The sequence below is a fragment of the Astyanax mexicanus genome, chromosome 11 (assembly GCF_023375975.1).
Source record: "Astyanax mexicanus isolate ESR-SI-001 chromosome 11, AstMex3_surface, whole genome shotgun sequence".
Lineage (NCBI taxonomy): Eukaryota > Metazoa > Chordata > Actinopteri > Characiformes > Acestrorhamphidae > Astyanax > Astyanax mexicanus.
In genome coordinates this window covers 25,956,055-25,983,192 of record NC_064418.1, presented here as the reverse complement: position 1 = coordinate 25,983,192, position 27,138 = coordinate 25,956,055, and the positions used below count along the sequence as shown (strand labels likewise).

At 39.6% G+C, this 27,138-nt stretch overlaps 1 protein-coding gene across 1 annotated transcript in view; it reads left to right on the top strand.

Annotated features, from left to right (window-relative positions):
• man1a2 (mannosidase, alpha, class 1A, member 2) overlaps positions 1–27,138 on the top strand; it is a 169,756-nt gene that overhangs the window by 140,225 nt on the left and 2,393 nt on the right. The window contains exons 10-13 of the mRNA XM_049485404.1: positions 9,890–10,005; positions 10,111–10,330; positions 18,257–18,429; positions 25,851–25,966. Coding sequence (XP_049341361.1) covers positions 9,890–10,005; positions 10,111–10,330; positions 18,257–18,429; positions 25,851–25,966 — 625 coding nt within the window. The remainder of the gene's footprint in view (positions 1–9,889; positions 10,006–10,110; positions 10,331–18,256; positions 18,430–25,850; positions 25,967–27,138) is intronic.

Here is a 27,138-nt window from a genome sequence, read left to right as displayed (position 1 = left end):
CTCTCTCTCTCTCTCTTTCGACTTACACTGGCATGCCAAAAGTCATGGGATAGCAGTATGCTAGTTGATCATGAAGTGTTACCTCAGGGGAGGTGTTGAACATAGGTCTGCGAGCTCAACCTCACTCATAATGTGATGTGAATTATCAGAGTATGAGCGAGGTCTGATAGCGGGTGCCACATGGTTGGAACATTCAGTTTCTCACGATGTGCACTGGGAGTTTAACATTCCTCAATCCACAGCTTTACATGTAGACTGGGAATATGTCATACAAGACTTGTGACTGGCAGTGTCTGGTTGGAGTTAACCATGCTACAGACAAGCAACTCTGGCAGAAATCTCATCCTTATTAAATGCAAGGGACCGTACAAACTTCCTGCATGTTAGTGCATTGTTCTTTAACTTCCGTTGGACATAATGGGACACAATGTTTAGGTACTGACTTTTGGCATGTCAGTGTACATTTGTGTTCTCAAAGCATTGGAACAATCACACTTGCAGCGCGAGAGTGGGAGAGAAAGTGGTAGATTATCTACTTGCACCTGAAAATTTCCACCCCTTTCCTCAGGCTAAAGAAAATAGTGTGTGGGGTAGAGCAACGTTTTCACACTGTGATCTTTGTGATGTTGTACAAGTTGAATGTTATAATCACGCAGTACGTGCGCAGCGCAGCTGCCTCCGTGCTTTTAAATGAAAAGCTCCTTTGCTCAATCAGTGCACTTCGCACCACGTGTGGGGGTGGACGCGGCCACCAAACAAGATTACTGAACTTTTGGGGGCAGAAATCAGGAGGTACAGCACCTATTGTAGTGAAAAAAAAAAAAAAGTTTTAAATCAGGCTGGGGCTCACAATTAGAGTTTATGGGGCGAGCCATGATTTAAATGGGCCGTGAGTTGCAAAAGGTTGGGAACCCCTGCTCTTGTCTGTCTTTGCTGGATGGGATGAAATTACAAAAGGTCTGCTCGCTGCACAATTTGAACACTGATTTATATATAATTATATATTATCAGTACTGTAATTCTTACATGCCATCCAGAACAATGTATATTTGCTATGAGAAACAATTTGAGCCTTCATTTATACATATGTATATGTAGAGTTCTTTAAACTAATGATCTGGGCATTGCAGTTGTTTTAAAATGGAAAGTAACCCTTTTTAGTGGCCAGACTCTGCTCTGGATCCTGTCAAAAAACAGACTGAGCAGTTTTTCTCTCTCTAATATTGATTATCAAACAGGTTTGGTATATTTGTTTTTAGGGGCCAAAATGCAATTTATTTCACGTTGTTAACAAATTGGGAATTTGATATGGGAGACTTTTTCCTAAGTTCAGTTAGTGGGAATAGAGTGCTTAAAAACTAAAGACAAATTTTTTCCCCCTTTTTAATGTTCATGATTAATATAAATCTGTCCAAAGTTTATATTTTTATATATTTTTTTGACGTTCACAATTATTTTGCAGAAATGTGCATGCAGGACTTTAGTGGGATGCTGGTCTTATCTAGTGTAGTCATGGTAACTAAATGGACCACAGACTTCACTATACTATACAGTGCAGTGGGCAGGATTGTACTGTCAGATCCTTAACCAGGTTCTAATTGAGATGTCAATCTTAAAGAACATGTTCTTGACTGAATTGAGGGCTCTGCAGGCCTTTTCTTCAGTAGTACATTTTACTGCCAGACCAAAGCCTCCTGAGGCAACTGACTTTTTCCTGTATCTTTAGGTAATTATTGGAAAGGGGTTGATCCAGAGCAGTGTCACCTATATTTAACATGTTATCCACTTTCTCCTTCTCTCTATTCATCTCTGTTTCATTCTCACTCTCTCTCTGCACCTCTCCTTGCTATACACTTCTCACAACTGTATTGCAACTAGAGCAGCAACTAGTAATTGTTTTGGTAATTAACTAACCTGATGATTATTTAAGCAATAAGAGAGGGAGTGCTATAATGTGTGATATTGGCACTGCTGTGCTGCGGTCACAGGCAAGAGACCACAGGTTCCATTATACCACAGTTCCATTATCACTGTTTATTGAAAGATTTTGAGTTGAAAAGGAGGAGAAATATGATCTGTTTGGTTATAAATACATAGTTCCATTGCTGCTCTGTTTGTAGCTGCGCTGTTTGGCATGTAAGTGCTGCATCGTTGCTAGGTTATCTGTATGTGGTGGAGGTAAACATGGAGAGCTTTGATTACAGTGCATTACTAGCTGAGGTGTTAAGTAATGAAGTACAAATACTTTTTTACCTTATTATTGAATGCTTACTTAAAGCAGCACTAAGTAGGATTTCCTTGATTTTTGATCTTTTTAAAGAAGTAAAATTACAGCTTGAAACTCACTGCAGCGCTGCATTGAGGTACAATAGGAGGAATAGCGGTGCTCTCGTGTCTGTGCCGGAGCTCCTCTGAGCTCAAACCAGACTCTGTAAGTTATCCGAGGCGGCCGCAACCAACGCTCGGGAGAACTGCGACCTGCTTTCCGACCTTTAGTTCTAACAGTTCTACAAGGACTACTGGTTCATTTTTTACAAACTAACATACAGACACTCTGGCAGAAGCTGGAAAGAGACTTAATATGTCTGTGAAAGCCAGAAAACGAGAAAGAGAAACTAATCCACCTGAAACATTTATTACACTCTACAACTGTAGGGGGAGCCCACGAGCACAAAATCTCAATCCTACCTAGTGGAGCTTTAAGTAGAAATCTTGGTTATCTATCCTTTACGGGCGTATTTATTTTTCAGATGTATTTTTTTTCTACTCCTTACATTTTCACACAATAATCTGAACTTTTTACTCCTTCCATTTCAAAAATAGCCTCTTCTGTACTATTTCATTTCAGCTTGTTTTCATTCCAACCTATGCAGAAAAACCTCTCCATCCAGATAGAGTGAATCTGAATGTAGTTGGATGAGAAGTATAAAAATAAACCATTCCCACACCCTATTGGTTTATACGCGATGCACACACAGGTCACGTCACACTCCAGCAAAAACATAGCAGACGTATGAAGCCTAGTATAAAGATGATCAGTGCAGAGACTCAAGAGAAATGTCCCAACATATGGAAACATACGTAGCTGAAACATGCAGCCTAGCATCCTAAAATTTTCACTATTATCATTTTAATATATCATTATATCAATATATCATTTTTCATTATATCATCCTGTAGCGCAGCCTAAGCTTTTGTCCTCATTGACCATTTTCCCGTTACATTACTTTTACTTTTATACTTTAAGTAGATTTGAAATCAGTATTTCAAATCTTCAGTATTTTCTACTGTTACTTGAGTAAAAAACTTGAGTTGATACTTCAAATTCTACAGAAGTATTTTAAACTCTATACTTCTACCTGAATAATGAATGTGAATACTTTTGAAACCTTTGGTTCCAATAGCAAATTAACACAATAATTTATTATTCACACAAATACATTTGATTAGGGTATTAAGATTAAGTTATATAGGCTTAATAGCTTAATTAAATGTATTTGTATAAATAGTAAGTGAGCAGGTCTTACCCCTCCCCTGTTGAGTTTTTGTGCTCAGTTTCGTTTAGTCAAAACTGAATTTTGGAGTCAACAAATTTTTATAATCGGTGTTTTTTGACTGCTGTTTACACCTTGTCATTTAAAGCCCTTTTACACATAGAATTAATATGCTTTTTGTATCCTAATTGTATCTGGCTATACTTTGACCAGGTTATGTTTACGCTTATCATCAAAATGCAACTCCAGTGTAACCAGTTGAGATTCAATTTAACTTTTCCACGTAAAAAGCACACCATTTTTGTTTTACTTTCTCTAAACAACCATATCTTAGTATATAGTCCTGTTCCTGGGGGCTGTGAACAGTTCAGAGTAATGTTACAGGGTTTACAACGTGGTGAAAGTATATCAATCTTAACTGTCCTACTAGAATATATGCTGCACACAAGGAAAACACGATGTTCTTCGTGTTCGATATGCATATTACCACTTGCCTAATGGACAGGATTTTGATTTTGATCACTAACAATCTGATTACACCTGGCTTTTCATGCAGCCTTACCAACTTATCAACTCTGATTGTAATACGGTAATCAAAGCACATGTTAATACCAGGTGTAACCAAGTCCTACATTGAGCATTGCATTGAGCATCAGGATTATTTTCACATGAAATGTAAACCACATGTAAGTGTAAACACACCCAAGATGCATTTAAAACAGATCCAAATCTGGTCACTTAAAACACTTAAGGGGGTGGTCTAAAACTTATTTGAGCCAAAAGTCTTTCTCTCTTTACCTTTTTTACCTTTGCTTTTTTTGTATACTCTTCTATTTCCTCCAAAGGTTTCTTTTTGTCGTCTTTTGTCATCCAAGGTCACAGTCACTTAAAAAAAAAGGAACTTATACATTCTTATTTCTATTCTTTTTTACTGTTTTGTTTCTCTCTTCACTTCTCTTTTTCTCTTTTCCTCTCCTTTTTTCCACTCTCCCTCATTCTCTGAATAATTCATCACCTCTTCTCTCTGTTTTGCCACAGGCAGGCCAGTTCCTCAAATCCATTTGCATACAGTACATTGTCGAGTGCTTCTGAGTGGCTTTTGGAGGTGTTTCTCGTGCTGCGTCTCCGTACGCTCACACCCGGACCGTTCACTTTCGGAATTGCACTGAGGCTAATAACTGGAAAATGATAATTTGCCTGAATATCTGTGTGTGTGTGTGTGTGTGTGTGTGTCTACATGTTTTATATGAGCAGGAGAACGAGAAAGACATAAGGTTTGACTCTCACAGACCCAGTTTATCTAAAGATGGGTGAGCTTAACGGGTAACGAGGCCATAAAGTGGACTGGAACACCTTCATCTGCGTGCGCTTATCTCTCTCCAGAGGGACATCATCAGCTTTCCACCATCTGCTTCTTTCACATCCTGTCCCCTAAAGACACCCGCGTAACAACCCTGACTGCATGTTCCACAGTGTCGTGTTATCACCCTGTTCACTCATTTACACACACGCATATACACACGCACACTCGTACACACATGCTCTTCATGCCTTCGGAGCACTACAGTGGTGTCAGCAGCTGGGCACTGAAGCTGTGCTAATGGCTCCTCCATCAGCCCTCTAAAACTATAAGCATTGTTGCAGTGTAAGCATACTCAGCAGTCCGGCTCTGCTGTGCTCGTTCACCGTGATGTGACGCATGTTTACTCTCTGGTTGGTCTTGTCTTTGTGTTGTAAGCGTGCTGAGCTGAGGCACCACTCCTGCCAGGGTTGCTATCAGCAGTGGAATTCTGTATTATTGAATGCTTCCCAGTTGTGAACAGAAACAAACTCTTCTTTTTTTTCTTCCAGTTATGTTAGTTGATTTAGTTAGTGTAAGTTACAGTTGTCCTATCTAGAGCTGTATAGTCCTCCATGAGTTGCATAATACAACCTGTAGCGTATAGATTGAACAGTGAAGCAAGATTTCATGCGTTAAAATAAGAACTATCACAGTCATAACAAATCTAAAAGTGAAATCAGAACTTGGAGATAAAAAAATAAAGAAATATAAAATAGAGCATTTGCAGTGTTAGCCAGAGCAGAAGGAGGGGCAGGGGAACAAACAAGACTACAGTGGACATTGCAATACTCCTAAACTACTACAGTTCCCACAATACCTTGCAAATCCCATGTATTACATGTGTATGCTCCATGTTACTTAGGGCACTAAACTATGACCCCCACACTGGAATGTTGGATACAAGTACATGTACCCTAACATTCCTTGTAGTGACTGTGACAGGCTTACATATAAAGGGCCTGAAGAGGCCAGACTATAAATTGTAGGGGTGTCACGATTTCAATCTTCATGGTCTCGAGCCTCGCAATCAAAAAGAGGATCAACGATCCCTCCCTCTAAGCTACGCAAGCATGCGCACACGCTACGCAAATGGCGCAGCACAATGTATCCGACGCCGCAGACATTGTGACTGCTCAAAGAGCAGCCCATTCTCCAGAAAAACTTGAAAATATAAAAATAACAGTGGTTTTGTCTAGCCTCAAATATGTTAATAGTTTTGGTACCTTAAGGAGCATCTTTCTCTCAGATAAAGTTAATAATATATCTTTATTAAAGAAAAAAACATGTCATTCTCAGGGACCGAAAAAGTCTTAAAGTCTTATTTTTCACGTTTAACTGTTATAGTAGGATAGAGTTCAGTTTGTTAAGGCTCTAATTGTTCTATTATTTTGTACATGACTGTTCCTGTATTTTTTTTATTTATTTTGGTATTATTGCTGTTTTAATAGTGCACACTGCTGCTACCAAAAATGGCACTAGATGGCATTGCATTTATATCTTAATTAAATTATTTAAATTTGACCATTAGTGCCTAATGTGTGTGTATTACAGATCACTTGTATCACTTTGCATCACTTATATCAAGCCCACCTTTTGAAATAAGATATTGTTAGTTTGATGAATCAAACCAATGGCTGACCATAGACTAAACTAAAACTGGCATAGGCCTCTCTGCTGTAAAAAAAGAGAATCGAATAGAATCATTACCCTAAAATGAAATAAAATCGAATCGAGGCTTTAGAGATTCGAGACAGCGCTAATAATTAGTCTAAAATAATCAAGACTACTAACTTAAAGCTTACAGCTTTAAGTTATTGTGTACCATGTATGCTTAATGTTATTTGTTCACCCCCCTACCATGACTCACAGTTTGGTAGTAGTACATGTACCATTACACCCTTTGTAGTAGTAAAAAATGTAGTACTTGAATAGAGCCTACATATGAAGGGCCTGAAGATGCCAGTATTTTAAGTAGTTAAGGTTGTTCCTTATGCCTTAATCAAATATGTGACTTTGTTTGGAGAGAAGGACCATTGGCACTTTAACTTGCACTTTAAAAAATAGCGTTTAGCTGATACCCACAGATATTTCCCCCCGAGGGGAATCTTTCCATAGATATTGGCTATGCTCCACAACGCTGTTAAAACTGCTTCTCTGCTGTCCAAGGTTAGCTTTTAGCCTAGCAACTGCTTGTTTATCAGACTTTAGAGCCTTGGCTTACTGAATTTTAAGGTCCTATATTCCTGTCCATGTTTACTGTCAAGGACTGCTTAAATATAAAAGGCAGGTGTGTTGATTAAGCAGTAAAGCATGGTTTTATGAGTTGAAGTAAGATTTTAAAAGGTGAAATACTTGTACTTACATACAGCTATGGAAAAAAAATAAGACCACATAAAAACGATGAGTTTCTTTGATTTTAACTGGGTTTAATTTAAAACCTCTGGAGTATAATCAAGATGAAGATGGATGATCACAAGCCATTAAACCGAGCTGATCTGCTTGAATTTTTGCACCAGGAGTGGCATCCAAAAAAGTTATCCAAAAGCAGTGTGTAAGACTGGTGGAGAAAAACATGCCACATTAAAAACCAGGGTTATTCCACCAAATTATAATTTCTGAATTCTTAAAGCTTTATCAGTATGAACTTGTTTTCTTTTCATTATTTTCATTATATATCTGAAAGCTCAAATAATACAAATAATGCAAGCTCAATTTCAGTCATTTCTCATTTTCTTCAAAGAAATGCTCTAAATGACAATATTTTTATTTGGCATTTAGACAAAATGTTGTCTGTAGTTTATAGAATAAAACAACAATGTTCATTTTACTTAAACATATACCTATAAATAGCAAAATTAGAGAAACTGAAGTGGTCTCTTAATTTGTTTCAGAGCTGTGTTTTTTAAATATGAAAGCGAGAACTATGAGAGATAAAGAATTAAGAAAGATAAAATAGTGTTATGGCTCACACTCCCGTGTCCCAGGTACACACAGCATAAATATGAAGGCCGAATTCTAATGTACTGACCATAAAGGAGAATGAGTTGAATCTTAATCAACAAAGTTGCTGAAGGTCTTTCTATTGTCCATCATCTAATGCTTGGGAGGTTTTATTTTCTGCGCCCCTCCCCTTCAGGGCTTATTCAGCACTGACCTTTCCTTTTCCATCTATCATACAGTCTCCATCCATCCCAGACTTCAGTTAAAGCTTCCATAATGTTTATCTATCTCCTGGTTTACATTTATAACGTCTTTAGTGAAGCCATTACGACCCATTACCACCACAGATGTGTCTCACTCCGCCAAACAAGCACATGCACTTCATTAGTGTGTTATACGTGTTCAGCAGAGGCGGGGAGTGATTAGGTGTTTGGTGATGTGTGTCCTCTCTGAATGAACATACGAGCTTACACATACTCGCCGTGGTGCATTGTTATTGTAATGAGAGTGGGCGTCATGCCTGAATAAACTTTACAGCTGGGCGAGGGGTCATTAAAGGAATGAACATCCAGCAGAGAGCAAACACAGCTTTAGTTCTATCAGCGCTGAACTTCAGCTGCTTTTTATGGAAGTCTTTTAGTGCTGTTGCTGAAGTGTGTCCCAGTGGTACACACATGGCACAGGCTCGCGTTATGTAAGAGTGGATCCAAGTAGGGCATGGAAAACGGACCGTCTTTGAGGCTAATTCAGAACAGTGTTTGTTTTGAATAATTGCAAAAGATTAGATTGGCAGTAAACTGAATTATACAGTACTTTAAGACTAAGGCCTGACTACATTTCCCTACAACTTGGCCCTGTCCCTTAGCACTAGGAGTAGGGTGTCCTGGATCTTGTTGGGATATATGGGTAGGTTGAAGCATTAGAACTACATGTCCCTCCAAACTGAACATTTTCAAAGGCACCCTCTAAAGAGAGGGTTTTAAGAAATGCTGTGCAAACAGCCAAAGAACACTTTTTAAAAATATTTTTTAAAAGTATACTTAACATGGTAAAGTACATACTTTTTAAAAAATTAAAGTATGTACTTAAATACACACTAAATGTATTTTTTTGGAATTTATGGCAACTTAAGTATATTTAAATTAATTAAGCTATATTTAAAAACAACATAAAAGCAATAAATTGTGCTTTTGATGCACATATTGTGTACACCTTAATGCTACTTGGAAAAAAATACAATAAATAAAGTGCACTTTAAGCAATATTTAATGCCACTATATATTGTTTTTCTATCAACGTATGATTTAAAGCATGGCTTAAAAATACATTTTATGGAAATACAGAGAAAGTATATAACGTGTATCAATGTGCATTTTCATAAAGTATATTAAATTTAAAATTTTATTTTTTTATTATTCTTTACCTAATTTGAACACACTTTTAATGCTTTTAAGTAATGTGCTTTTTTCTGTTAGAAATTATGAAAACCATTGCATTATCTTAGATTAATGTACTTCCAATATATTATGTCCCTTTTCTTCATGACAGGTTTAAAAATTTGCTTGTAGACACCTCTCTGTAGCTAGCTAGCTAGCTCTATTTCCTGTTCCACCTTAAATGCTGTAGTGCAGTAGTTGCTGTCTCATGAGTGGAACTGGGAATTTTGAACAAGAAGCTAACCGCTTCAGCTCCCTGTCACCAAAGAGTTGTTGTAAACAGTAATTAGTAATTGTGAAAGTTATTTAAAAAGGCACAATGCCCTAAGAAAATACCATTAAAGTACAGCATTAGTGAGGTTGAGGAATTTTACCACTAATGTTTTTACCATATCTCAACCGACTGGCTGGGTCACCCACAGAGCACTGCTATTAGCCTGGTAATGAAGCAGTGTTTTTTGTTTTTTATTTTAACAATGTATCTGGTTCCTGAGGGGTTGTCCCATTTCTTTGAGTGAATATTTCAACCATTTTCCCTTGGAACTAATTTGATGACACTCAAAAAAACAAGGGGTTGGGCCTAAGTTAGATTTCCATTAAGAAAATGTCTTGTTGAAGCTGTTAACCTTACCACAGTCTCACTCTCCTCAATCTTCTCTCTATCTCTGCCTGTACAGATCACACATCAGTGGGCGGCCTTGGGGACAGTTTCTATGAATACCTGTTGAAGGCCTGGCTCATGTCTGATAAAACCGATGCAGAGGCTCGCAAGACCTACGATGACGCCATTGAGGTAAGCTCCGTTACCAAAGAAACAAGCAGTACTCCTGCTTATCGGTAGAATCATAGAATCATCCCCCATCCCTCTCTTACTCTTTTCTTTTCCCTCCTCCGTAAGGCTATCGAGCGTCACCTCATCCGCAAGTCAAACGGAGGCCTCACCTTCATAGGGGAGTGGAAGAACGGGCATCTGGAGCGGAAGATGGGTCACCTGACCTGTTTCGCCGGCGGCATGTTCGCTCTGGGGGCTGACGGGTCGCCGGAGGATAAAGCCGGACACTATCTACAGCTGGGGGCAGAGATTGCTCACACCTGCCATGAGAGCTACGATCGTACAGGTTAGTGAGAGGAGAGTGAGAGGTGCTGCTTTTCAGCAATTCTCCCTCATATGTGTGAGATGTGCCAGATTTTTATGGATTTGTCTGACAGTAGGATCATGCCAGGTTGTAGCAGGGCGTGTTGTCATGGTAACTCAACAGGCTATTTTGAGAAAGTCCCATGCCTTTCTGTTTGGCGCAGCTTGACAGAAGAATTGTCGCTGCTCTCGACGCCGCTAAACTGGTTTAGCCTTCTCCTGCAGTTCCTTAAATCTGGGTTGCACCGTAGGGGTGTCAGGCGAGCACTGCACAGTGCTGTTTACAGATCCCCCACGGCTTCCTGCTTTCTTATGCTGCCTAAATGTTGCTCTCTAGTCCTCTTTTGTGCTCTGAAGAAAATACGGTGAATACGAGAATCTGTTTGTCTGTATTAGAGAAAAAGATTCATTGTTCCACATGTCTCTGTTTAGATACAGAAATCACTATGCTGTTATTTGTTACATTGTGTCATGTAATTCTGAGTCCAAATATACAAAAACATTATCATATTGTGGTAAAGTTAGTGTTATCCATTGTTTTAGCCCTAAGATGCCTAAACACAGATACAGTATTTTTCCACACTATAAGGCGCAACGGATTATAAGGCTATCACTATCAATGAAAGTATATTTTCTGGTCTATTTTCATACATTATAAGGATTATAAGGTGCATTTTAAGCTACACTATCAATTTTTTTTTCTTCTAATTCAGTAGGTCTCACCGCTGGGTGGTGGTGATGCGGCAGCTTTACTTAACTAAGTTAAGTAACACTAAGTCAAGTAAACAAAACTGTTATTCATAAAAAAAAACAAGGGCTGGATGTTAATCTACACAGATTTCTCTCCTAAAACTGTTTATTTTGTTTATTTATCTAGTTATCTATTTATCTAGAGAAAAGCGCTTCCTTTTATTTACAGTAAGATTAGATTCCCAAGTTTCTCCAGCACTAAGGCTGGAGCATTAGCTAATGCTGCCCAACAGCGCTACACTGAAGAACCCTGATACATCCTGAAAGTCAGGGCGATATCAGCTAGTGGTTCGTCCCACATAGCTTGTTTTAACACGGTAAACACGCACCTCTGAACAGCAAAAAAGCTAGAGCTTAGTGCCTAATGCTAATGCTGCTCCAGCAGTGCTAGCCGCGGTTAGCAGCAGGCTACAGTCCGATATACTCTCCTCTGCACGGCAAAAGATCTAGCACTTAATTGTGGTTAGCACCTAATATGAATAGCCGGGGTTAGCAGGAGGCTACAGGCCGATAATACTCACCTCTGAACAGCGAAAGAGCTAGTGCTTATCGTGGTTAACGGCTAATGCTAATACTGCTGGAGAACTAAACAGAAACTCCTGTATATTGCTGCACTTTAGTCGAGTGGCTTTACTGCTCTTTATAACCTGACTGGTAAAATTCATACATAAGGTGCACTAGATTATAAGGCGCGCTGAATACGTTTTGGGAAAATTCAAGGATTTTAAGTGCACCTTATAGTGTGGAAAATACAGTACATGATTTTGCCTAGGATTCTTTGATAGTAACATGATTATGAAGTCTTGTAAAGACTTCCAGGCATGTCGCTGTAACTGTTTTATATTGGATGATATATCCATGCATTTAAACACAGTCTACAAATGCCTTGATTGTCTGTCTACACCTTAAATATAAAGTGTGAAAGACTGCAGCAGCAGTAAATCTATATTCCCATATACACAGTTATGGTAAAACTTGCATCGTATCAGTGAGCAGCATGGAGCAATCCTTATGGACCACAGATCAATGATGGTCCATTACACCATGCTGTACACCATGTAGCATGTGCAGATGCTATAGACAGTGTTATTGTCTCTTTTTGTGTTCTCTGCCCGTTAAAACATTGTTTTAGCTTTTTTTGTGTAATGCCTTGAAGAGGATCCTCTTGAAGAACACCTTGACAGGTGATGGGTTATAAATTAGATGTACTGCTAGCTTGGCATGGTGAACTTTTCCTTGGTAGTTAAATTTTGCTTGTTAAGTTGCACCGACTGTGAGAGAGAGAGCGAGCTCATAGGGTACACACAGTTTTGTTATAACGGCGTGGGTGAGACAAGCCACATCTGTCTTGTGATTTATGAGGGAAAAACCTCGCTGTGGTTTGCCCAAGATCAGGAGTGGCCAGTTTGTGCAATTTGTACTGAAATTCAGAAGAAATGCAGGAGTTGTTGTTCTTGCAGCAGTTGAATTTATTGATGACTGGTATATAATTGTTTATAGGGCATATTTGTTTATGTGCACAGTACTGTCCAGTAGTGTTATACAGATTTGAATACTGTGCATTATTATAAGGCACATGCTATTTGCACCCGGGTGTACGCAGCAGTGTGTGCTATTTGCACCCGGGTGTACGCAGCAGTGTGTGCTATTTGCACCCGGGTAAATCCAGCAGTGTGTGCTATTTGCACCCGGCTTTACATAGCAGTGTGTGATATTTGCACCCGGGTGTACGCAGCAGTGTGTGCTATTTGCACCCGGGTAAATCCAGCAGTGTGTGCTATTTGCACCCGGCTTTACATAGCAGTGTGTGCTATTTGCACCTGACATTATGGTTTTAGAAGAGATTAGTACTATTCTTTTGTGTTTTGTGACAAAACTAATTTTACTTACAGATTATTTTACAAGAGGTGAACATACTTTTGTTTGGGATTATGGGGTGGACCTCAAAGTTTGTTCTTATTGAATTTTGTTTTTCACTTGGGAGTCTCTGTTGTGTTGTGCTATTGCATGAAAAGGACAGTAGAGGGAGCTCTGGCCGTAGTTGAGATATAAGAAGCATGTGGAAGGGAGAAGAAAAATAAATGGAGAGTAATGAAGCTGATACATGCCTGAAGCCTGATTCTTATTATTTTTAACAATTTAGCACTGACACAAAATTGGCGACGAGGATGTCGATTTCTGTGCCTTTACCCGCTCCATTCATGCCCTGCCCGGGGGAACCAGCAATACCATTTCCAACATGGATAAAGATGTTTGATAACTACATGCTGGTGATAGCTGCGTCAAGTCGCACAAATCGTCACGGGGACACAAAGAAGAAGCTACAGAATCCTGCTCCTGCTGCTGCTCACACGGGTAATCACCGTTCCTGCTTCCGCTGTGGATCTTTCAGCCACCTCGCCAACAAACCTTCGTGCCCTGCTGTCGGAGTGAAATGCAACAAGTGTGGTAAAATAGGACACTTTTCGCGTGTATGTCGTTCAACACATAAGGAGGTACGTGAAGTTGTAATAAATGAACCAACAGTTCTTTATATGAACAATGCAGTGCAAGACAAGATCCTCTGCACGGTTCAAGTGACTGTTAATGGACAATGCAAACCTGTTGAGCTGATTGTAGATACAGGCTCATCAGTGTCCATTATTCCAGAGAACATTTATCACAACTGCTTCCCAGGTGGTGTGCTAACTGAACCTACATTCGCTCTTGTTACATACGCAAAAGAGAAAATACATGTAAAGGGGTGCTTAAAAGCTACTATCTCTCATGATCATCATTCTGCTGCAGGTACTCTGGTTGTGGTTGAGTCAGGTGCTGCCCTCCTTGGTTTAGATTTATTTCAGGCATTGCAAATGAAACTTGAAGGACGAAAAGTCGTCACTACCAATACTCAGCCTACTTTTATTGCTCACCCAGCTGTGCCAAAAACTGTACTAGAAAATGCTGCTTCAGAAGTGTCAGTTCAGGAAATAGGGTATGCTAAAAACTTCATTCACAAAGTGCATGTACTGCCAAATGCTGTTCCAGTACAACAAAAACTCAGGAGACTTCCCTTTGCAGTCAGACAAGCTGTTTCGGAGGAGCTCAAGGATCTCCAGGATAAGGGCATTATTGAACGCATTGATGCTTCCCCTTGGGTTTCCCCAGTAGTGGTGACACACAAAAGAGATGGTGGAAAACCACGCATATGTGTAGATTTGAGGGAGCCAAACAAAGTCATTGTAGCTGATTGCCACCCATTACCGCACATGGAGGAACTGTTCTCAAATTTAAGAGGGGCTACTGTCTTTTCTACGATTGATTTAGCTTCTGCTTACCACCAAATGCCTCTGCACCCCGACAGTCGTGATATTACTGCATTTATCACACATGACGGACTTTTTCGTTTCTGCAGAGTCCCGTTTGGGTTGGCTTCAGCTCCCTCCGCCTTTCAAAAGATGATGTCAATCATTCTTGCAGGCTTGCCAGGTGTGCAGGCATACCTGGATGATGTCATCTGCTATGGCACTACACAAAGAGAACATGATGAAAACCTTCGAAGAGTGCTCCAGGCCCTGACTGATGCAGGACTCAAACTAAACATGCACAAATGCAAGTTCAATCAACCTTCCCTCAACTACTTGGGTCACACTATTTCAATGGAAGGACTGCTACCGGACCAGGACAGAGTTGCTGCTGTAATTCACGCCCCAGCCCCACATGACACATCTTCTTTGAGATCTTTTCTGGGCCTTGCATCATGGTATAGTAAGTTCATTCCAGATTTTGCAACCGTTAGCGAGCCACTGCGTGCAGTGCTCAGGGACTGCACAGATTCAAGGTTCAAGTGGACAACTGAAGCACAATCTAGCTTCACTTTGCTTAAAGAGCTGGTAGTCAATAGCCAGGCTCTAGCTCTCTATGACCCTGAATTACCAACGTATGTGACTACTGATGCTTCAGATTATGGACTGGGTGCGGTATTAACTCAATTACACCCTGACCAAAGTGAAAGAACTGTTGCTTTTGCATCCAGAACACTTTCTTCTGCTGAGCGCAAGTATTCCACGGTCGAACGTGAAGCTCTTGCCTGCGTTTGGGCTGTGGAGAGGTGGCGAACATACCTCTGGGGTCGTCGCTTTGTCCTTCGAACAGACCACCATGCACTTACCACATTGCTTACCTCCGCAGGTGCTGGCCGTGCTGGACTGAGGATTGCCAGATGGTCTGCGCGACTGCTCTGCTTCACATACGATATTACTTACCGTCCAGGACACCAAAATGTCACTGCCGACTGCCTATCCAGATTACCAGTGACTACTACACATGAGGAAACAGAGGAACCGGACATGATTGCAACTGTCTTTAAAGAGTCATTGTGTGCCATTTCTATTCCAGAGCTCACTTCTGCCAGTGAAATTTGCCCGGACTTGTCTCTACTGCGCAACCAAATTCAAAAAGGTTGGCCCAAATGCAAACAAAATCTGCCTGAGAACCTTGCTCCATACTTTCAGGTACGAGATGAACTGTCAGTTCATGGATCGCTGATAACAAGGGGGCCAGATCGAGTTGTTGTTCCTGTTTCACTACGTCCTAGATTGGTTGCTTTAGCACATGAGGGACACCAAGGCATAGTCCGTACCAAGCAAAGGCTGCGTGAACTGTTCTGGTGGCCACAACTGGATAAATTGGTACAGTCTGTGATTACTTCCTGCGTGGACTGTCAATACAGTGATAAGGTTACTAAAACTGCCCCTACTCCACTTACGCCAGTTGAAATGCCGGATGCTCCGTGGGAAAAGGTTGCATTAGACATTACGGGTCCATTTGAAACGGCTACATGGGACTGCCGTTATGCTATTGTACTCACAGACTACTACAGTAAATGGCCTGAGGTTGCATTTGCCTCTGCTGTCAATACAGATGTCATCTTACGCTTTTTAGCAACTGTGTTCAGTAGGGAAGGTAATCCATTGTATCTCGAATATCACTAAAATCTGCAGGTCAGGTTGTCTCCAGGAACATCAGGTTGGAAAACACTGGACTTAAGCCAGGCCTACAATTTAGTGCTTGATCAGAAGTGAAAGAATTTTGAGAGAGCAAACAAGTATACCTTTTTACCCTACGATCAAACTCCAGAATAACAAGCTACTTTTATTTCACAACTGCGCCCTCAGCACAGGGAAATACATGGCAACATAACATTTGCAACGGCTAATTTGTCAAAATATTCTCTTTTTCAAATTCACAGTTTACTGTAGTCACATTTTCAAAACTCTAAATACACATCATCTGTCTGTTGTGGACTATACTACTGATATAATTCATTTTGCTATCTAGAAATAAGAGTTGGCTTAATCGTTCGCTGGAATAAAAGAAATCGTTCGCACGAATTAGAGAAATTGTTGGCATGAACTGCTACATCGTTCGCTCGATTTAATTATTTTTTTTTTACCCACGGCCCCTCCCGGGCTCTGTACTAGCCAGCAATAAGCTAGCTAGCTAGCTAAATTAATCAGAATAAGCAACAAAATACAAAACTTTTTACTTAATAACTAAGATAAGGTTAGATACAAGTTACCTAACTGCCTCAAACTTTAATTCAATCAAATAACTTAAACTGAGATCCACCAAAACACTAGCTTAGCTTATTCGTTTTCAGTCAACAGTGTTCGATAGATAATAATTCTCACACTCTGTCTTAAATATTTATCTTAAAATGTAGAGTTAAATTGAGTGATGGGCCTTTTATACATAAATAATAACCAAATTCTGCTTACCATTTCCTATGGTCTCCGTTTCCCCATCTGTGAATTTGCGCCTTTTCGCTCCCTCGCATTCATTGGTAGACATGCGCAGATGAGTTCTCTTTCTTTTTTTTTTAATTAAGGGGTGAAAATAGCCTTGCTGTGTGGCACGTGCTATTTGCACCCGGGTGCAAATAGACACTCCGTTATTATAATTATAAAATACAAATACATATATTGTAGTTGTCATCTGTAAAGTTATTGAGCTTAGAAGAAGGGAGAAGAACTCAGATCTGGGGGCTGACTTCTCTGTGAACTCCTGGTGAAGTTACTGTTTTAGTTTCTTCTAATTTAGTTTTCTTCTTCTTTCCTTTAATTAAAGGGTAAATAAATAAAATAGGTGTTGACTGGTCCACAAACAAGGTATAGGGCATGCTGCCAATTAGGGGTGTGCCATATCGTATCATATGCAATAATATTACCAATATTTATTAATATTGTGAACGATACTTCACACTGAAATATCGTGCAATATCACCCACCCCTAATTATCACATCAGGGTACTACTTTTTTTTTTTTTTTTTTTTTTTATATATATATATATATATATACTGTTTTTAGCAAAATAATAATTTGCAATTTTTTTCATTTCCCATTATATATCTGCTAGAGACAGATTATATCAATCCAGTATCATTCATTTTACTTTAATCCTGCATATATGGAGATACATGGAGTGCATTATTAGTAACATGAAATTCTGAATCATTGACTTCTGTTACAAATCTTATCAAATTCTTATATATATATATTTTAATATTTCAGTTAGAGGTGTGCCATATCATATGCAATAATAAAATTCTTAAACTCTTGAAGTAATTTTAGTAATTCTGTATTTTGTCATATCCGCAAGAGTATCATTATCAAGAAAATTCCATGAAATATTGTGATATAATTTTAAAGCCATATCGCCCACCTCTACTGCCAATAGGTTCTTTCATCTCTGCTCAGGAGAGTTCTCTTCTATTCTATTATATGAGTACAAATTAATGTAGCTGAATGCATTTATTAGAAGAAGTGACCACAAACATTTGGACATGTGTGTGTGTGGGTGTGTGCCAAAAAGAGACAGAATTACCTAATTAGAAAGGAAGTGTGTTTTTGGATTCCCTGGGGCTTTAACAGAATATCTGTTCATTAAGTAAAGTATCAAAATTAGTAATAAGACACACTGCCTGTGTGTGTGTGTTTATTTTTAGCCCTGTATGAAGACCATATGTTGCTAGAAGAGCGTGTTAATCTTACTGTCTTCTCCAGTCTTTAGTTGCTGAGTGTTTAGGTGTTCGCAAAGAACTCAGCTGCAGTAATACAGGAGTCAGCACTTATATTTTATTAACTGTAATACCAAACGTGTGTATGTGTGTGTCTACAGTTCTAAAGCTGGGTCCAGAGGCCTTCAAGTTTGACAGTGGATTGGAGGCGGTCGCTGTGCGGCAGAATGAAAAGTATTACATCCTGAGACCAGAAGTCATCGAGACCTACTGGTACATGTGGCGTTTCACCCACGACCCCAAGTACAGACAGTGGGGCTGGGAGGCGGCTCAGGTCAGTACACACTTTCCAATTCTTACTCTGTTCTCTCTGTTGCATACATACAGACCTGGATCAAATTATCTTATATTGGTTCTTTTCAATATTTTTCAGTTTACAGACTTAAACAACAGCCAAAAACATTGAGTGACCCACACAAAAATGGATTTGACTGTTCAAAAACTATCAAACAATCATCGTAGCCTGAAAGGATTGCTGGGCAGGCTTAAATTGCCTGAGGATCTTCGGTTGTGAAAGACCTTTTTTACAATAAGCGTTTATCCATAATGATAAGATTAGAAACATTTCTCTCAGACTTGCACTAATTATTAATTTAACTAGCTTGCTAATCCAGTCATATGATTATACTGTACCAGACATATCAATGAGCTCAACCTCAATATATAGTTTTATTGAATGACATAACATTAAATAACATAATATTAGGGATGCACCGAATATTTGGCAACTGAAAGTATTTGACTGAAATTTAATGAACGAATAAGAGAAGGGGCCAAATTATTTGAAATGCGCAATGACACATTTACTTAAATATTTACTTATATTGCATTGCTTTCTCTAATATTAGGATTTATTTAATCAGCGGTGACACTCCACCAACTTTCACCACTTCTCCCCTTCCCCCCTGACAGAGCACTTTTGAAAGCACATCAGGGAGTGTGGGTGAGAGCCAAGAGGGAGAGCTGAGAAACCTCTGGTTTAAGTTCATTTTTACACTCTACTCGCATGAACTAAAAGAAATAAAGTGTTTAGTTTATAGAGTTTTCACTCTCTTTGCAAATTGGCTATAAGGTGCAAGCTGTACAGCTAGAAAAGTAACATTAGCTGAGGTAACTTAGCCATTTGTTTATTTCCCAAAACTCTGGCTGTCTCTCTGTTGAAGTTCACTCACATGTGAGTAGCATGGGAGTGCAACTGGTGTGGGCATAGCACTACTGAGGTAGATTTATGTTTAAAATTGCATTGCTGAGGTAGCTAACAAGCTCAGTGTGCCACTAGAACAGCACTGCTAACATAATTTCATGATAAGAGTTATTTTATTCAGTATTCAGTTTTCTTAAAAAAAAAATATTTTGCTTTTGTTTTGTTGAGGTTTTGTTTTTGGACCAAATTTTTTTATACCATGCATTCCTACATATTTGTCACATTTTATTTATTTATATATTTTTTAAATGCAACACTACCACTTTGGCAAACTGGAAGCCATGGCCCACAGGTGTGAAAACACTTATTTAGAGTTTTGGAGGCAGTAGAGGGTAAACTCTGTGAGGACACTCGCGCTGCTCCTAAGTTTGTGTTAGCCCTTATCTGCTTATCTCCTCATTTCTGTCTCTAGCTTGAGCTATCTGGAGCATCATGCTGCATTTTAGATTTGATTCCCATTTTCCCCTCTCCATCTTTATGTATGACTCTCTCTCATTTAAATGTTTTTCCTGAGGCAGGCTCTATCCCGGCGTATGATTGTGTGTGTATTAGGGTTTCAAAGTGCTCTTGAGACTGGAGAGTTGTTGTTTCTCTCTGATTGGGCTGCTTTGTTCTGCTGTGGGACTCTTCTGCAGTGGGACTTGCACATTTGCTGCCTCTGCTTGCTCTCTCTCTCGCTCTCTCGTATTCTTCTCACTCAGTCACTGTCCCTGCTCTCTCCTTCCCTCCCTTCCTTCGTCATTTCTTTAAAAAAAAAAGATAAAGAAGGAAAAAGCTTTTGTGTTTCACTTAATTCCCTCCAGTTTCAGGTTTCAGGTTTCCCCCCAAAGATATGTATTATAAAGATTTACACGTTTTTTTCTTCCTTTTTCACTCTCTCTCTCTTTCTGTCTCTCCCCTGCTTTGTCCTGGACATCACCTTATCTCAGTCTCTGCCTTGGCAGGAGCCTGACTCTCTGCTTCATTTGCAAAGATAGCATTGTATTGTTCTCCTGGTCCACTGCTCCAGTGTCCTGTCGCAGCTGTTCATGTCTCAGCTCCGTCTGATCTGTTCATGTCTCAGCTCCGTCTGATCTGTTCATGTCTCAGCTGTGCTCCAGCTGCTCATGTTTCAGCTCTGTCTGATCTGTTCATGCGTCAGCTGTGTCTGATCTGTTCATGCGTCAGCTGTGTCTGATCTGTTCATGTCTCAGTTGTGTCTGATCTGTTCATGCGTCAGATGTGTCTGATCTGTTCATGTCTCAGCTGTGTCTGATCTGTTCATGTCTCAGCTCTGTCTGATCTGTTCATGTCTCAGCTCTGTCTGATCTGTTCATGCGTCAGCTGCGTCTGATCTGTTCATGTCTCAGTTGTGTCTGATCTGTTCATGCGTCAGCTGTGTCTGATCTGTTCATGCGTCAGCTGTGTCTGATCTGTTCATGTCTCAGTTGTGTCTGATCTGTTCATGTCTCAGCTGTGTCTGATCTGTTCATGTCTCAGCTGTGTCTGATCTGTTCATGCGTCAGCTGTGTCTGATCTGTTCATGCGTCAGCTGTGTCTGATCTGTTCATGTCTCAGTTGTGTCTGATCTGTTCATCTCTCAGCTCTGTCTCAGCTCTATCTGATCTGTTCATGCGTCAGATGTGTCTGATCTGTTCATGCGTCAGATGTGTCTGATCTGTTCATGCGTCAGATGTGTCTGATCTGTTCATGTCTCAGCTGTGTCTGATCTGTTCATGTTTCAGCTATGTCTGATCTGTTCATGTCTCAGCTCCATCTGATCTGTTCATGCGTCAGCTGTGTCTGATCTGTTCATCTCTCAGCTCTGTCTCAGCTCTATCTGATCTGTTTATGTCTCAGCTGTGCATCAACTGTTCATTTCTCAGCTCCATCTGATCTGTTCATGTCTAAGCTGTCTCTGATCTGTTCATGTCTCAGTTGTGTCTGATCTGTTCATGTCTCAGCTGTGTCTGATCTGTTCATGTCTCAGCTGTGTCTGATCTGTTCATGTCTCAGCTCTGTCTGATCTGTTCGTGTCTCAGCTGTGTCTGATCTGTTCATGTCTCAGCTCTGTCTGGTCTGTTCATGTCTCAGCTGTGTCTGATCTGTTCATGTCTCAGCTCTGTCTGATCTGTTCGTGTCTCAGCTCTGTCTGATCTGTTCATGTCTCAGCTCTGTCTGGTCTGTTCATGTCTCAGCTCTGTCTGATCTGTTCATGCCTCAGCTGTGCTCCAGCTGCTCATGTCTTAGCTCCATCTGATCTGTTCATGTCTCAGCTCCATCTGATCTGTTCATGTCTCAGCTCCATCTGATCTGTTCATATCTCAGCTCCATCTGATCGGTTCATGTCTCAGCTCTATCTGATCGGTTCATGTCTCAGCTCCGTCTGATCTGTTCGTGCGTCAGCTCCTTCTGATCTGTTCATGCGTCAGCTGTGTCTGATCTGTTCATGTCTCAGTTGTGTCTGATCTGTTCATGCGTCAGCTGTGTCTGATCTGTTCATCTCTCAGCTCTGTCTCAGCTCTATCTGATCTGTTTATGTCTCAGCTGTGCATCAACTGTTCATTTCTCAGCTCCATCTGATCTGTTCATGTCTAAGCTGTCTCTGATCTGTTCATGTCTCAGTTGTGTCTGATCTGTTCATGTCTCAGCTGTGTCTGATCTGTTCATGTCTCAGCTCTGTCTGATCTGTTCGTGTCAACTGTGTCTGATCTGTTCATGCCTCAGCTGTGCTCCAGCTGCTCATGTCTTGGCTCCATCTGATTTGTTCATGTCTCAGCTCCATCTGATCTGTTCATGTCTCAGCTCCATCTGATCTGTTCATATCTCAGCTCCATCTGATTGGTTCATGTCTCAGCTCTATCTGATCGGTTCATGTCTCAGCTCCGTCTGATCTGTTCATGTCTCAGCTCCATCTGATCTGTTCATGTCTCAGCTCCATCTGATCTGTTCATATCTCAGCTCCATCTGATCTGTTCATGTCTCAGCTCCATCTGATCTGTTCATATCTCAGCTCCATCTGATCGGTTCATGTCTCAGCTCTATCTGATCGGTTCATGTCTCAGCTCCGTCTGATCTGTTCATGTCTCAGCTCTGTCTGATCTGTTCATGTCTCAGCTGTGTCTGATCTGTTCATGTCTCAGCTCTGTCTGATCTGTTCATGTCTCAGCTCTGTCTGATCTGTTCATGTCTCAGCTGTGTCTGATCTGTTCATGTCTCAGCTCTGTCTGATCTGTTCATGTCTCAGCTCTGTCTGATCTGTTCATGTCTCAGCTGTGTCTGATCTGTTCATGCGTCAGCTGTGTCTGATCTGTTCATGTCTCAGTTGTGTCTGATCTGTTCATGCGTCAGCTCTGTCTCAGCTCTATCTGATCTGTTTATGTCTCAGCTGTGCATCAACTGTTCATTTCTCAGCTCCATCTGATCTGTTCATGTCTAAGCTGTCTCTGATCTGTTCATGTCTCAGTTGTGTCTGATCTGTTCATGTCTCAGTTGTGTCTGATCTGTTCATGTCTCAGCTCTGTCTGATCTGTTCATGTTTCAGCTCTGTCTGATCTGTTCATGTCTCAGCTCTGTCTGATCTGTTCATGTTTCAGCTCTGTCTGATCTGTTCATGTCTCAGCTCTGTCTGATCTGTTCATGTCTCAGCTCTGTCTGATCTGTTCATGTCTCAGCTCCTTCTGATCTGTTCATTTCTCAGCTCCATCTGATCTGTTCGTATCCCAGCTGTGTCTGATCTGTTTATATATCAGCTGTGTCTTATCTGTTCATTTCTCAGCTCCATCTGATCTGTTCATTTCTCAGCTCTGTCTGATCTGTTCATGTCTCAGCTGTGTCTGATCTGTTCATGTCTCAGCTGTGCTCCAGCTGCTCATGTCTCAGCTCCATCTGATCTGTTCATGTCTCAGCTCTGTCTGACCTGTTTATATTTGTCTCAGCTCTGTCTGATCTGTGATCTAACAGTGATTTAGTTGATTATTTAAGTAAATGTTATTGTGTGTTGTATAAACAGATTAAACAGTAAAAGGCTATGCAGAGCTTGACATTGTGTCTAAAATACATCATCTTTGCTGATAATTGAAATAGAACGCATTTGAAAACTCTTTGAGGAAACACTGTGGTGGTGAAAAGGCCTAGAAATGTTCTGTTTTCTACTGAAAGAAAGAACAGCAGAAGAATTTGAAGTATGCTTTATCAGGTGCAGACTTCCAACAGCATGTTTTTAGTTTCTTTTTAATGCCAACATGTGAGAAATGTGGTGAAACCTTTAATGCTGCTTTCAGAAAGTTATTTCAGTTTTTTTGTACATACTTTGTTGCTTGTGACAGACATTTAAGTGGCACATTCTTTACAATGAATCCTTGCAGCCTAACTCAGTAGTAATGGAGTAATCTGTTAGCCATTTAGCTGTTCAGTCTAGGATTAAAGCTGAATTAAGCCATTACTTTATATACAGGCAGATTGTAAACACAATCCTATGTGCACACTAATGTGACTTGACCTGCTAAAAACTTACCCTGCTGTGGTCTATAAGAGTGGCCTTATATTGACCTGTGGATGCTAATTATGTGTTTGAATATTGTGTTTTATGGTTCAAGTTTCGGTGCCCAAATTCACACTTACATATTTCTGGTATGTTCCTCGTTTTTTTTTTTTTTTTTTAGTATGTTATCCAGCAACACTTGGTATAGTGTAACTGGTAACAAACTAGGGTTGAATAAAATTTTCCAGTAGAGCAAGGGCACCATTCTACACTAATAAGAGTCCTTAAGCAAGACTGCTAAGTCTCTATTCACCTACCTGTGGAATTATTTAAATGCAGGTTGCTCCAGATAAGAGCATACAACAAATATCTTAAATGTAAATATGAATGTAAATAAGTAATATAAATAAGAGCTAGTCTAATACACTGCCAAAATCAATATAATCAGTAGGTAATTTTTAAATAAATAAATGTCTATAAATGTTTATTCTGAAATATGTACTTATGTCCTCAATACAGAATTTTATCAAATGTTTCAGCACTACAGACATGATTTTTCATCATTTTTAACTCCAGCTATAATCTTTTTAATTATGCTCTACCTGTATCTCCAGGATCAGCTCACCAACCAATCAGCTCACAGTAGCAGTAATGTATTATATAAATGTATTATATAAGTATTATACTTTCTAAAATTAAAGAAATACTCAGAACAAGTAGTTCAATATTACTTTTTATTTTTTTATTCACCCCATTCATATAGCACTCATTTGCAAGCTCACTCTAGAGTTTAACAGTCATTTCATGATATAACGGGAACAGAAAGTGGTCAGATGCTCTGGTATGTTTTGCACCCTTTGGTTATCTCTTTCTGTGACTCCCAGTCACCGACTGAGTCAGATATTAAACATGTTGAATATTTGCTGGGTGCTCTGACTGGTTGGAGATCATTCAGCGACAGCTTGATGAGCGTCTTTCAGTTGTTCACACTATGTGGCTGAGCGAGCGCTGATTTTTTGTCGACGAACAACGAAAAACTGTCGGCAACTGAAAAACTGGGCTAAAATCATGTAGTTTGAACCTGGCATAAATTAACTACAATTCCCACAATCACTTGCAAATCCTTTGACTGGATGCTGAAGGTTCCTGAGTGGCTTGCATGCTTGTGGAACCTTTGTTTACCCTAATAGTGTGTAGTGGGTTGATATGATATGATATTTTATTTTGAGGATGTCCATAACACAGACTATAGTTTGTTCTGTTTAGTTGGGTGGATTGCAGCAAATGTGACAAAATAATTACAGGCGAGTAATGAAATAGCTGTATTTGGAAATCTGCCGCTGTGTCTGTGTCAAAACATATGTTCAGAATACTGTAATATATTATTTTTACCATATCTTCCAGCATTTTTTGGTGCAAATATTGGTGCTATTGCACTCCTAGTTGTCCCTTCATTCTCCTCAATATGTCAGATATTCTAGAAGCAGGCCCAGTCATGGGATGCTCTAGCAGGAATTGTGACAGGGTTTGTTGAAGGGACGGAGACGCAGCGCTGTGCTTGTCGTACGCTTGACTGCACCGGTGCCATGTTGTGTCTGATCTTGTGTAAATTGTGTCAGTTAGCTTCAGATCGCAGACGTAGCAGTAGCTGTATGTCAGTTCTAAACATATTAGCTGGGAGTGTTCAGGGCCCAGCTGTTGTTGTGCAGAGCTGTGTGAAACAGTCCACAGCCGAGCAGCTGTGTGACGCAGTGCCCCTCTAGGTGAAGGACCACAGCACGCTGGGCTTTATTGGCACAGATGGCCTGCGTACCCTGACTGAATTCCTCTCGGCTGGAATGATAGAGAGGTGCTACTGCTGAGGTTACAGTCATTTTGTCCTGAAGTGCTGCTGACAGTGTCATAAGCTGTGTGACAGTATGGTAGACACTATTGTTGCGTCTATCCTAGATAATAATGCTGTTTCTTTGTAAGTGTCTGTACATTTCTGTGTAATCTAATCAAGTGTGTGTGTCTCTGTTCTCTACAGGCTATAGATAAGTATTGCAGAGTCAGCGGGGGTTTCTCTGGGGTTAAAGATGTCTACTCCTCCAACCCCACCTATGACGACGTCCAGCAGAGCTTCTTCCTCGCTGAGACTCTCAAGTAAGTCTCTCTTAAGGTTCTTTTAACACACCTCATGAGGTTCTGCTGCCTCCAAAGCTCAAGCTGACTCCAAAATTCAGGATTCAGGGCATTAAGTACTCTCATCTTATGCTCTTATGATTCTAATCACATTCTAATTTTTTGATGGTGACCATAAATACTGTTGCAATAAAAAAAAACATAATACATACATCATTTTATTCACACTGATAACTAAACTCTTCTAACAAGTAACCATGTATCAACAATTGTTCCTTTTTTAGAAAAAAAATCAGTAATTCATTCCTCTTTTTTATATTTATTTATTTTGCATATTTTGCAAAATACATAACTGTGATTTATTTAAAGTTTTATATTCAAATTCTTCATTCACTTTAAATAAAATAACAGAAGAAATGTGAGAAATGTTTAATATATGGTTATATGTTAGATGGGTTCAATTAAGAAATGGGCATATTTTAAAGTTTTGTATGACTGTTTAATATTTGCAAACAATAGAATTTTTAAAAATTGTAAAAAAATAATAATAATAAAAAAAAACTATCAATAGTTTGTTTCTTCTGCCTTTATGTTTCTGGTCATTTTATTTTAAATTGTGTTGTCGTATAATATTCAAAGTGAATTCAGTGTAAAGTAGCTACTGCTGACAATAATCTGAATGCACCAAATGTTCTAGTAAACAAACAAACAAAGATGGCCGCCTCTCTTGCTTTTAATGAAAAATAACGATGATTAAATTGCTCTTTTTAAATTGATTTATGTGAGCTGATTGTTTTTCTGGAAGGTCTGCTGATCTCCATGATTTACTTCATAAAATTATGCTGTATATTGTCAGTTGTCATGATAATGACTGCATGTTGTCAATACATTTATTTCTATTAAAAACCTTTTTATAGGTCTACAGAAACGTCCCTTGATGTAAAGGTTCTTCACACTCATACATTCATTTATTTCTTCATTATAAACATGGTTCTTAATGGAAAAGGGAAAAAAAAATGATTATCCTTATTGAACATCAATGCCACCTGCTGGTGGCACAGCGACACTGCAGTTATGCTACTAAAAATAGTATGCCAGGCGAGGCGAGAAGGATACTAGGCCAGTCTAATTCTCCACCTGGCTCCTGTGTATAAGATTTATAAGCTTAATCTTAGAAAGTAAATTTGCTATGA